The 13,295-nt window shown below is 34.9% G+C and overlaps 1 protein-coding gene across 14 annotated transcripts in view; it reads left to right on the top strand.

The window, feature by feature from the left end:
- The window catches only part of MYO9A (myosin IXA), a 324,456-nt gene that overhangs the window by 106,250 nt on the left and 204,911 nt on the right, over positions 1-13,295 (top strand). For all 14 annotated transcript variants that reach the window (XR_011164264.1, XM_069067272.1, XM_069067273.1 and 11 more), the window contains one exon: positions 11,296-11,385. Coding sequence is in view for 13 of the 14 variants with exons in the window: in XM_069067272.1 (XP_068923373.1) it covers positions 11,296-11,385 (90 nt within the window). In the remaining variant the exon portion in view is untranslated. The remainder of the gene's footprint in view (positions 1-11,295; positions 11,386-13,295) is intronic.

Below are 13,295 nucleotides of genomic sequence, written 5' to 3'. Positions count from 1 at the left end.
CCGCCATGCCTCTGCCATTTCTCGCCCTAGGGGTAGGGGCCAGACTGTGCCCTTCCTTTCCAATAGAGTTCCAACTGACCTTTTACTTTCTTTTGGCATTTATTAGTTGAAAAATTTGGAAACCACCACAGCTGCTGGTGATTCATTCTCCTGATGTCTGCTCTGGCTGCTGCTGCCTCCCTGGAGCCAAAACCTCACGACTCATGCAGGACTATGCTGGGCTCCCAGCATGCTGTGATGAACTCTTTCTGTCAGCCTGCCAGGCTGCCTTTAGTGGGAGATTTGTTTCTCTCTTTCACTTTGTGGGTTCTGTAGCTCTAAAATTTGTTTAGAATCATATTTTATAGGTATTTGATGTGATTGGGGGAGGTCATGGAATTTCCTGCTTCTATTCCACTATCTTAGCTCTGCTTCAGTGACATGATTGTTTTTGAACTTTTTTTCTGGGTTTTGTTCCTGTTGCTACTTGTAGCCTTTTGATGCAACTTTCTTTACATTAGTTTGTGTAAATCTTCAAATAATCTGTTTAATTCTTGGTGTTTGGTTTCTTATGAGGCAGTGATATTCCATTATATTGATGTTATTTTCTATTGCACTTATTTATGTTCAGTCTTTTGTGAATCCTTCGATAGAATTTTCTTTTAATTTTTTTTTACTGTTGTAAGTAGTGCTGGATTAATATGTATTTTTGAAGATTTTAAATTTAAATTGACCATAAACTTGTTTATACTAGAGTTTATACAGTAATGTTGCCTGAATATTGTGTTTCTTATTCATAGATCTGATTCAAGGAGCTGAGTTATCTAATGGGGCTGTTTTCTTTTTATAAGGCAAGTTGTAGATTAGGATCAGGAAATAGCATGCCAGATTTTTGTAATTTTTCTTTATAAAAGCTGCTGAAATACAATGAGTAGCCTGTAGGATATTGATGTCATGGTTACCTGATGTACTGAACATAAATAAAACTCTGGAATAATGGAAAGGAGAGGTTTCCAATAAGATTATAAATACCACTGAATGGTTATTATAATTATTATATTATATATTATAATTATTTATGCTTATATTTATATAATGAATAATATATAAATATGTAATAATATAATATATTATATATAATAAGATATAATGTTATAAATAATATAGAATTAAAAATAATATATAATAAAATAACAATTATAAATATTATAATTATAAAAACCACGTGACAAAATTTTTCTTTGGGTAAATAAATCATTCCCCCGTTTAGTTATAAATATAAAGTTATAAACTTAGAAAAAAAATTTTTAATGTGTTTTTGATTTTCCTTTTTGTAAATTTATCTCTTTTCATCAAGTCACCTTTCTTTTCCCTACTTGTGTTATTTTGGTCATATTTGAAAATACATATGTAATTTTGGTAGGTATCACTTTGAAAAGTCCATCAAAAGGGCCACCAGAGTGAGTTAAGGAGCTTTCATTCTAATGGTGAGATCCAACTTATGCAAAATTTAAAAAATGCAAATTATATATAAAGTAGTGAAAAATAATTTTAGAGTTAGGCAGTTTAGTAACTTGGGGGATCAGGAAATGACCTTATAGGAATTAGTACTTGGACTGTTTTTCTGTTGGGTTTTTTTTTTTTTTAATGGAGCTATACCATATATGAGGTGAAGTTGAAGAAAAATATGTTACTGACATGGTGACCCATTTGTGCAAATAGACAAAGGTGGGGAATGGAACGACATGTATGGGGAATAAATAGAATAATTTGGTTGGAACAGAATGATGAAGGGAAATAGTATGGAACAAGACAAGAAAATGAGGTGGAAGGTAGACTGTGAAGGGATTTAGATGACACGCTGAGGATTTTTTATTCTACTAGAGTCAATAGAGAGCCAATTAAAATTTTACATAGAAGAATGACAGTGAGAATCTATGTTTAAGGAACATCCATCTTGGTGCTGAATGGAGAATGGATTGGAGAAGGTAAAGAATGGATTCAAAAGTCCATTTAATAGGTTATATAGTTGCCCATGACAGAAAGGGATGATGCTAGAAATTTGGAAGGATTGGATCAAATAACATTACAGCTAATTGTATGAGGAGAATGAGGGAAAGAAGAATCAGATGTGATTATGAGACTGTGAATCTACTTGGCTGAAATTTTTTTTTTAGCGTGGTGCCATAATACCAGCGGGGAAGGTTTAGAGGGAAGGTGATTTGGAGGAGAAATATGTTTTATTTTGAACATAGTGAGTTTGAGATATTCATCCAGCAAGCATTTGGAGGTTAGAGAGTGGGGCTCAGGAGAAAAGTACCAAGAACTTTTTTTTATTGTTGGAGTTAAATAGGCCAGAAGCACAATTCCCTATATCCTAAGCTACTATGTCCTCTTTCTCTATGGCTTCTTGACATTTCAGTTTGTTCTTTATCTCCTAGGAATTAAAGGTGTTAGTGAACTAAACAGGTGCTCCTATTCACTGTCAGGTTAGACCCATTCATTAAGCAGCTGTTACACTTAAATGGTCAAGAATTAATTAGCTTTCCAGATTAGTTAAACACAGGCCTGACCTTAAATGAAATTGCTTCTCCATCAAGTCCCCTGCCCCACCCCATACATCATTGATGAAAATCTCAAATGATTATAAAAGGTTTTCTGCCATGCTGCCTGGTACTTCTGTGCTGCTTTCAAATCAACATTGCCCTCCCTTCTTCCCTGAGCAGCATCTCTTGGGTTCTTCAACTTGGGTCTATAGACTTTTTTAAAACGTTTGTTAAAAGTTTGTTAGCTCTATTTCGTTATTATTGGTTTGCTTTATAAGTCTGTGTATTTTATTTTTGCATTTTAAAACATTCTCAAGTGGTCCATAGACCTTATCAGACTGTAAAAGAGATCTGTGATTCAAAAAAGGTTAAGAATTCCTGCTCTAGTCAAATGAGCAAACAACAGAAAACATTTTTGATTATAGAAAGTATTTATGGGAACAAGAAAGATCAAAACACACGCTCAGAAGAAGATAACAAAATCAAAGGTCAGGCAATGGAAGAGCTCAAAAAATATTTTGAAAATCAAATAAGAGATAGAGGAAAAACTGGGAAGAAAAATGAGAGTGATTAAGGAAAATCATGAAAAAAAGTCAATAGCTTGGTAAAGGAGAAACAAAAATATACTGAAGAAAAAATACCTTGAAAAACAGACTAGGCTAAATGATAAAATACGCCACCCCCCCAAAAAAAAAACCACCAGTGAGGAAAAGAATGCATTGAAAGGCAGAATTGACCAAATGGAAAAAGAAAAGCAAAAATTCATTTAAGAAAGAAAGCTCCTTCAAAAGTAGAATTGGCCAAAATAATTCCTTAAAAATTAGAATTGAGCAAATGGAAGCTAATGAGAAATCAAGAAACAATAAAACAAAAAATGAAAAAGTAGAAGACAGTGAGAAACTGGAAAAATAACTCATCTGGAAAATAGATCCAGGAAAGATAATTTAAAAATTATTGAACTACCTGAAAGCCATGATCAAAAAAAGAACCTAAACATCATCTTTCAAGAACTTATTCAAGGAAAACTGCCCTAATACTTTAGAATCAGAGAGTAAAATAGAAAGTGAACGAATCCACTAATCATCTTCTGAAAGATCCTAAAAGGAAAACTCCAAGGAATATTGTAGCCAAATTTCAGATCTCACAGGGAGAGGAGAACATATTGCAGAAAGTCAAAAACTATTCAAGTATCATGGAGTCACAGTCAGGATAACACAAGATTTAGCAGTTTCTACATTAAAGGATTAGAGGGCTTGGAATTTGGTATTCTGGAAGACAAAGTAGCTAGGATTACAACTAAGTCACCTACCTGGCAAAACTGAGTATAATCCCTCAGGGGAAAAATGGGTGTTTAATGAGATAGAGGACTTTAAGATATTCTTGAGGAAAAGACCCAAATGAAATGGAAATTTGACTTTCAAATATGATTCAAGAAAACCATAAAAGTAAACAAGAAAGAGAAATCATAAGGAACTTAATAAGGTTAACCTGTTTACATTCCTACATGGGAAGATAATACTTGTAACTCATAAGAACTTTCTATTATTAGGGCAATTAGAAGGAGTATATATAGACAGAGGGCACAGGTGTGAGTTGAATATGAAAGGATAATATCTAAAAAAATTAAGGGGTGAGAGGGAGAAAGGGAAAGGTAGAATTGGGCAAATTATCTCATATAAAAGAGGCAAGAAAAAGCTTTCATAATGGAGGGGAAGATGGGAGAGGTGAGAGAGAGTGAGTGAACCTTACTTTCATCAGATTTGGCTCAAAGAGGGTATATAACATGCACACTCATTTGGGTATAGAAATCTGTCTTACTCTTCAAGAAAGTAGGAGGGAAAGGGGATAAGAGAACAGGGGAGGTAGTAGTCAGAAGCAAAACACTTTTGAGGAGGAACAAGGTGAAAGGGAAGAAAGAATAGAATAAACCAAGGGGGAAATACAGTTAGCAATCTTAACTTCGAAACAAATTTCTCTGAGAAAGGCCCCATTTTTCAACTATATATAAGGTAACTTGACTAATGTTCAATGTGAAGGTACTTGTAGAACCTGTATTTGATTGCATGTCACCATGGGGGGTGGGAGAAGAGGAAGGGAGAGAAAATTTGAAACTCGGGATTGTGAAACTGAACATTGTAAACTAAAAGTAAATAAATAAATTTAAATTTAAAAAAAATGATGATCAGGATACTGTCAGAAAACCTGGGAAGACTTACAGAAGCTGAAGCAAAGTGAATGTACTGTGTACAAAAGTAATAGTGGTATTATAAGATGATCAGTAGTGAATGCTTAGCTGTTCTCAGCAGTAAGTAATTCAAAACATCTTTGAAGGATTTATGATGAAAAATGCTGTCCCTCAGAGAAAGAACTGATGATGTCTGAATATAGATTGAAACATACTTAAAAAAAATTAATTTATTTCTTTTTAGTTTACAACATTCAGTTCCACAGTCCCTTGGGTTTCAAATTTTCTCCCCCTTCCTCCTCCACTCCCCCCCCCCAATCATGGTGGCATGCACTCAAATATAGGATCTACAAATATCTTCACATTAATCATTAGTCAGGTTATAAAGAATTATAACTGCTGGAATGATCAGTGGGAAAGAGGAAACAGAACAAAACAAGAAAAAGAAACTGAGTAAGAAGTTTGTTTCAATCTGCATTCAGACTCCGCATCTCTTTCTCTGGATGTGGATATCTCTTTTGATCAGAAGTCTTTTGGAGTTGTCTTATAACCTTACATTGCTGAGAGGAGCCCAGTCTATTGAAGTTAGTCGTGACACATACATTGTTTCTGTGATTGTGTACAGATTTCTCCTGGTTCTACTCTTCTTGCTCAGCGTGAGTTTATATAAGTCTCTCCAGGTTATTCTGAAGTGTGTCTGCTCCTCATTTCTTATAGCATAGTAGTATTCCATTACATTCATATACCACCACTTGTTTAGCCGTTCCCCAATTGATGGGCATCCCCTTGATTTCCAATTCTTTGCCACCACAATAAGAGCTGCTATAAATATTTCTGTACATACGGGTCCTTCTCCCACTTCTCTGATCTCTTTGGGATATAACCCTAGAAGTGGTATTGCTGGGTCAAAGGGTATTTACTTATTTATAGCCCTTTGGGCATAGTTCCAGTTTGCTCTCCAGAATGGCTGGATCAGTTCACAACTCCACCAACAGTGCATTATTAGTGTTCCAATTTTTTCCGCATCCTCCCTAGCATTCATCATTTTCCTGTTTTGTCATCTTAGCCAATGTGGCTGGTGAAATGTTGTACCTCAGAGTTGTTTTGATTTGCCTTTCTCTAATCACTAGTGATTGAGAACATTTTTTCATATGCTTATAGATATCTTTAATTTTATCTTCTGAGAACTGCCTGTTTATATATCCTTTAGCCATTTATCAATTGGGGAGTGGCTTGTATTCTTATAGACTTGACTTATTTCTTTGTATATTTTAGAAATGAGGCCTGTATCAGAGATACTGGTTGTAAAAATTCTTTCCCAGTTTTCTACTTCCCTCTTAATCTTGGTTACATTGGCTTTATTTGTACAGAAACTTTTCAATTTAATGTAATCAAAATTATCCACTTTGCATTTTATAATGCTTTCTAACTCTCTTCATAAAATCTTCCCCTCTCCATAGTTCTGACAGGTAAACTATTCCTTGCTCTCCCAGATTGCTTACAGTATCAGCCTTTATACCTAGATCATGTACCCATTTAGACTTTATTTTAGTGTATGGGGTTAGATATTCATCTATGCCCAATTTCTGCCATAGTATGTTCCAGTGAAACATACTTTTTTAAACTTTTTTTATTTTTCTTGAGTTTTTTTGTGTCTTTTTTTCTTAACAACAACATTTTTGGAAATATGTTTTGCATGACTACACACCTATATCAAATTACTTGCCTTCTCAGTGAGGGGGGTGCGGAAGGAGGAAAGGATAGAATTTGGAACTCAGAGTTTTAAAACTGAATGTTAGAAATTATTTTTACATGTAATTGGGGAAAAGTAAAATACTAAGCAAATGAATGAATCCTTGCTCTAGACTTTTCTGGACTTTTACTTTTTTCCATTAAACTTTGATGTACCCATTTTCTAATCCCCTCATGGGTATTCTTTGTTGCTACGGAGCTTATAAACTTGTTTATACAGCAGTGGATAGGTAACTACTCTGATAAATACACTATTAGAAGAAATGTTGATCTCTCTTCTCTCCCCAATTTCCATGTATGTTATGAAAATGGCCCTCTGAAAAAAACAAATGGTGATTATTTGTCATTCTCTTTAATTACTATTTGTGTTTTTATTGTGTCTTAAGGTTTACAAAGTTATTTCTTTACAATAAACCTTTGAGGTAGATAGTACTCATGTAATTATTCTAGTTTTGCAAACTATGAAATTGATGCTGAGAGAGTTGGTGAGATTCTGAAGCCTGATCATCCTGACTTGTAAGTTCAGTGCTCTTGCTGTTCCAAATTATCTCTTCTTAAAATATTAACTCATATATGTTAAATAAAAAAATACAAGCATAAGGTCAATACAAGTTCTTATGCGATCTCTGACTTCAGTTGAAAAACAAACACACCCACTCACATAATGTGACACTTCAGAAAGTTAAATTCTGGGGATAGTCATAATAATGACTTCCATACTTTATGGTTGCTAACCCTTACCTTAACTTGAGGAACTCATTTAATCTTGGGCCTTGTAACCACTGTGTAAAGATAATTATGGAAACATTTTGTGTAGGCTGGTTTTTTTGAAATTTTTTGTGTGGACTTACCTGCATTGTCTCACTATCATGAACCATTTTTTTATTGCCAGATCCCATGGCCTCTTATTACTTCTCATTCCTTTTGATCTGTTTGCAGCATCTGACAGTGCTAAATATTCTTTTTTTTTCCCTATATTTTCTCTCCTCTCAGGATTTGTGGCACTCTTCTCTCCTAGCTTTTCTCCTCGCTGTCTTCTTTGCTGTATTATTATCCACAGAGGCTGTGCCTTTTCTTTCCTCTTCCCTCTTGCTAACCTCATCTAGTCATGTGTCTATTTTTCTTTAAATTTCCTTTTTATTATTATGAACTTGGCAGATGTTAAGAAACACAAACATTTCCTTCAACAAAGTAGAACCGAAAAAGAGAATTGCATATGAAACCATGGACGTTTTACAGTTCGGTTTTTACTGTTGTCTGTTTCAAATTTAATGTAGTAGGTCCATCACTCTTGTTTGTCTATATTCCCTTCTGAACTTGTCAGATGGCATTATTAATTCTCTTTTCTGATGACTTCCATATTATATTTTTACCCCCAGACTTTCCTGAGCTTAAATTCCACATTGCCAACTGCCTCCAGAATATTCTGAATTTGCATGTACTATAGACATCTCGCATGTTCGAATGGGAAATTGTTACCTTTCCCCCAAAACCACCCCCTTCTAAACTTCTGTATTTCTGTTAAAGATGTTATTGTCCTTCCATTGACCCTGGTTTGTAACCTCAGTGCCATGTTTGATTTCTTATTGATGTTCACCCCAAATAGTCATTTAACTGCCAAATTTTGAAATTTCTACCTTCACAATCTCTCTCTCTCTCTCTCTCTCTCTCTCTCTCTCTCTCTCTCTCTCTTTCTCCCTCTCTCTCTCCCTCTCTCTCCCCTTTTTCCCTCCTTTCCTCTCCTCTCTCTTTCTCTCCCCCTACTCCCACAGCTAACACTATAATTCAGGTCCTCATCACCTTTTACTGAGACTATTTTAATAATCTAATTGGTCATTTTCCCTTACTTTCTTCCCTTTCTTAATTCACCCTTCAGTTCCATAAAAATCTTTGGTAGCTATGAACTGACCATGTCACTCCTTTACTTATTACATCCAATGGCTCCCTCTTACCTCTAGCATCAAAAGCAGACTCTTCTGTTTGACAGTTAAAACTCTTTGAACTTTGTGCCTTAACTTACTTTTATATACGTATTGCATATTATTCCCTTGTGGATAGATACTCTGTGGTACAGCTAAATTATCCATGTTGTTGCATCGTGTGGGTGTTGGGTGTGTGTGTGTCCCTAGTGATTAGAGTTGATGATCAAAAGAAGGGAAAAGAATAAAGGAACATCTAGGTGTCCTTGATTTACTGTTATGTGGCTCAAATAAACAGTAGCTTAAAAGAATGCCCTCCCTCCAAAGCTACACTTCATTTAACTCCTTTGTGTACATTGTATTTATTCCCTTGATATTTATGCTGTATATATTTTTATACATACTTCTCATTTCCCCTGTTGGAATGGGGGTGAGAATTGAGTAGAAGCTGCTTGATGGTGCAGTGGCTAGAGCCCTCAATTTGGGAATCAAGAAGACCTGAGTTTGAATCCTGCCTTAGACATTGAATAGCTGTGTGACCCTGAGCAGGTCACTTAATTAACTTCCCTCAGCTTCAGTTTCCACATTTGTAAAATGGGGATAATTATAGAAGATTAAATGAGATAATACTTGTAAAGCATTTTTAAACATTAAAGTGCAGTATAAATGTTAGATGCTACCACTATTGTTATAAATTTCATTCTCTGTATCTGCATTGTACGGCACATTGTCTCACACATGGTAGGTGCTAAATAGATTCTTGTGTGATTGATAGAAAAAGATGATTTCTAAACTATTGTTAATCATTTTGAAAGGATCATGGAAAATAGGAGTCATACCGCAAAATTGGAGAAGGATCAGTATCCCAATTTTCAAGAAAGGCAGATGGGGGAACCTCTTGATTATAGTCCAGTGAACTTGACTTTTGATTCCTGATCATTCTAAAATGTATTATTAAAAACATGGCTATCAGTACCTTTAAAAGCAAGTTCTGATCACTTAGAATCAGTATGACCACATCAAGACAGATATTGCCAAAATAACCTAATTTCCTTTTTGTGATTGGGTGGGTAAACTGGTAGAGCAAAGGAATGTCAGAGCTGTGGTTCATCTAAACTTTAGTAAAGCACTTGATAGTACCTCTCACATTATTCTTGTGGACAACATGGAGATATATGTGTTATGCAATAATATATTTAGGTAGACCTAGAAAATAGTTGAATTGTCAGATTCATGCAGTAATTATTAATGACATATGTTGTCTTGGAAGGAGGTATCTAGTAGGTTATCTCCAAGTTAGAGAAAAGCTGAAACTGAGATGCCTGCCACATTTGCAGCTGACATAGAGCTGAGGGATAGGTAAGACACTAGATGAAAGAATCTGGATTCAAAAGGATTTTAACAGGTAGAATACTAAACAAATGTCAAACCTTGCATTTGGGTTCAGAAAATAAAATAGTAAGGACATAATAGGAAATGCATGTATGTATCTCCAACAGTTTGTTTGAGAAGTCTAAGAGTTGTAATGGATTCAAAATTCTTGAGTCATCTGTGTCACATTGTAGCCAAGAAACTATTCGAATCTTTGACTGCCTTAAGAGAATCATAATATGTGGGCCTAGGAAGGTGATGGTCCTGCTATATTCTGGCCTGGTCATTCCATATATGTCAGAACAGGTTTTATTTTGAACAGATATTTTAGGAAGGACAGTAATAAGCTAAAAAACAATAAAAGGCTATTTAAGGACCTTGAGTTCATGCTATATGATGATCAAACGAAGTAACTGGTAACACATAAGGTATAAAAAAGATGACTAAGGGGGACATGATAATTTTCTTCAAATAGAAGAGATTATTTTATTTGGTCTCAGAAGACAATTAGGAACAAAAGGCAGAAATTGCAGAGGTAAGTTTATGTTTGGAGATGAGGAAAGCTTGTGAATAACTAGCTTCTAAAATGAAGAATGGGCTGCCTTGAAAGGTAATACCTTTTCCCTGATTTCTTTCCTTTTAAAAAATTAGATGTCTGCTTTTTCTATTCACCTGACCGTTGTTCAGGAATGTGTACTGACAGCATGGCATTTGAGGCTCCTTCTTATTCTGAGATTGTGTCAGTGAATGAATTTCATACCAGAGCTCAAGATAAAAAGATGAGAACTGGACCGTGGATAGAATGGAGCTGGCAGGGTTTCCATAGGGACGGGACTTGTAGGTCTGAGGGTGAGGTGGAAAGGAGAAGAGAAAAACGTGCTGCGGTTAAATCAGCCATCCCAGATCCATGGCGTGACTGACAAAACAGCAGTTTCCAGGAGGTGATTTCGGGAAGAAGGGCAGCCATACGCAACTAACTGACCTCTGAAACCGAAACATAAATATGTAATGTGTAATTAACAGAAATGGAGGAGAAATAACACAAAGAAGACATATATGATCTTATTTAGTTATAGTGACATTTAGCTGTGTGTGTGTGTGTGTGTGTGTGCCCACATACATATAAACCTGGCACATAGTAGATGCTTAATAAATTTGTGTGTGTGTGTGTATGTGATATCTGATATATAGGGAAAGATACCTGTATATAGTGATCTTAATGTTAAAGGGAATGTTTGATGAGGAATTGCCCTCTAACAGTACAGGGCCACATCTCCTCTGTAGAGTTAAATTTTGTGATACAGAGAGTTTATAAGGCTTGACCAGTGTATGTTGGATGAAGGACTTGAACTTATCTTCCTGACTCTACGACCAGCACTTTTAACTTCTATGCCTTGCAGCCTCTCATGTTACTTTGTACATTCACACAGATTTGTTATTTTTTGAAAATATTTTTCAGTTCATAAGAAAAAATGGATTTCAGTCAATAATTTTGCAACTGCCAAACATTTGAAATAAATATTCTGGGTTTTGTTTATATTAGGTGAAAGAAGAGATGCTATTTGAAGCATTGGTTACCAGGAAGACTGTCACTGTGGGCGAGAAGCTTATCTTGCCATACAAACAGGCAGAGGTATGTATTGGTTCTCTTTTCAACCGGCATCTGAAAATTTAAAATTTTTTTTCTGTAGTCTATAATATCATTGATGTGGTCGATACCCACATTAATGTGGGTAATGATTATGAGGATAATATCAACATTTAAAAATTTTATTTCTGTAGTTTATAATATCGGTATAGTATTTCATCAGACACATTTCCTTATGAGTCTGTTGTCAATATCTTCTGATCAGTCTTTCATAGTTGTTCCACTCAGAATACCAGAAATTTTCCTTAATCTTTTGATATTGTTTGTGTACCAATTAAACATATAGACTGGCTGTTGCTTAGTTTGTAGCATGGGGTGTCTCTCATTTATCTCGAACTCTTGCTGAATGACCAGGCTATCTTTTTTATCTGGCCACATTTTTCTTGGCATCCTGTTCATCATTTCTCCTCCCTACTTCTTGGTTTGTAATCTGCTGCAACTTGCTCATGTCTACCATTAGCCTTTTTGTTGCACTTAGAGTAACCTATAACTTTAATTCTTTGGAAACTATTATGTTTCATAGTTTATAGATGCATAACATTGCAAAGAGAATATTCTTTAAAAGACAGGCATTTGTTTCAAGTTGAAGTTTAGGGTTGTTGAAAACATTTTGCGCTCACGCAGAAGACTGCTTATTTTGTTGCTTCTGTTCCACCCTAGGCCCAATTCATTGTCCTTTTGCAATGTTGTTCTCAGACATATGTCCTCATCAGCCAGCTCTGCGATTGGTCAAACTTTGAGTTGGTTCAACCATTCTGGAAAACAATTTGGAATTATGCTATATTTTTAAAAATGCTAAAATTCCCATATCCTTTGACCTGCTAGGAATATTCCCAAAGGAGATAAAAGACAAAAAAGGTCTAAAATATACCATATAAATCTAAGCAGTCCACTATATGGTAATAAAGAAACAAAGATGCCCATTAATTGGCAAATGAATAAACAAATTGGGACATGTGAATTTAGCTTTGGACTTGTATCTTTGCACTTCATATACGTTTTTATACATAGTAAGTGATTAATAAATACTATTTCATTGAACTCTCCCTATCTTGTACTTGTGAAGTTGATTTTATGAATCCAACTGTAAAATTTGACATTTCACTGTTGAATTATATCTTATTAAATTAAGTCCAATGCTTGACCCTATTAAGATCTTCATACTTTCATTGTGTATTAATTATTGCTCCCTGTTTTGTATTATCTGTGAGTTGATATGCATCCTACTTAAACATTCATTTTTTCAAATCATTGGTAAAAATATTAGCACAAGGCCAAGCACATATCCTTAATGGGCAACCCCAGCCAAGTTGATGCTGAACGCTAATGACCAGTTCTGAGTCCATTTAACTTTATTATTATCTCTTATTTCTTGATTTTGTCCACTGTAATAGTTTGAGATGCTTTTGTCAAAATATTTTCGTAAAATTGAGGTAAGCTGTATCTGCACAATTTTCCCTGATTTATAAGTTTAGTAATCCTGTCAAGATAGAAAATAATTTTTGTTTGGCCATATACTGTGCTGGCTCTTTGTAATCACTTCTTCCTTTTTATATGTTGACCTTCACTTTAATGGTCTGTTCTCACATTTTCCTAGTCACTAATCTATAGTTTTCAGATTGTATTCTTTTTCCTTTTTTGAAGTATTTTTTGGCCTTAGGCCATTCTTGAGTAATAAATAGAGCCATTATGAGGCAACATGCTGAATAGTAATTTCATCTTTGGTTTTTCAAGCTTTTTTCCCAAGTAATCACTTCACAAATTCAGCAATCTTTTAAAGTCATTTTTAAGTGTGTACTATAAAAACTATTTATTTTGGTCTTCTTGCTTTTTCAGATGTCCATTTAACACTCTGTTCTAAGCAAGTGAGCAGGAGACTACTTCCTTAACACTTC

Source organism: Petaurus breviceps, unplaced genomic scaffold, assembly GCF_028583685.1.
Source record: "Petaurus breviceps papuanus isolate PSGF00001 unplaced genomic scaffold, PetGlider_PUasm1.0 90740, whole genome shotgun sequence".
Taxonomy (NCBI): Eukaryota; Metazoa; Chordata; class Mammalia; order Diprotodontia; family Petauridae; genus Petaurus; species Petaurus breviceps.
The sequence above is the reverse complement of the archived record's forward strand: the minus strand, read 5'-3'. Positions and strand labels throughout refer to the sequence as shown.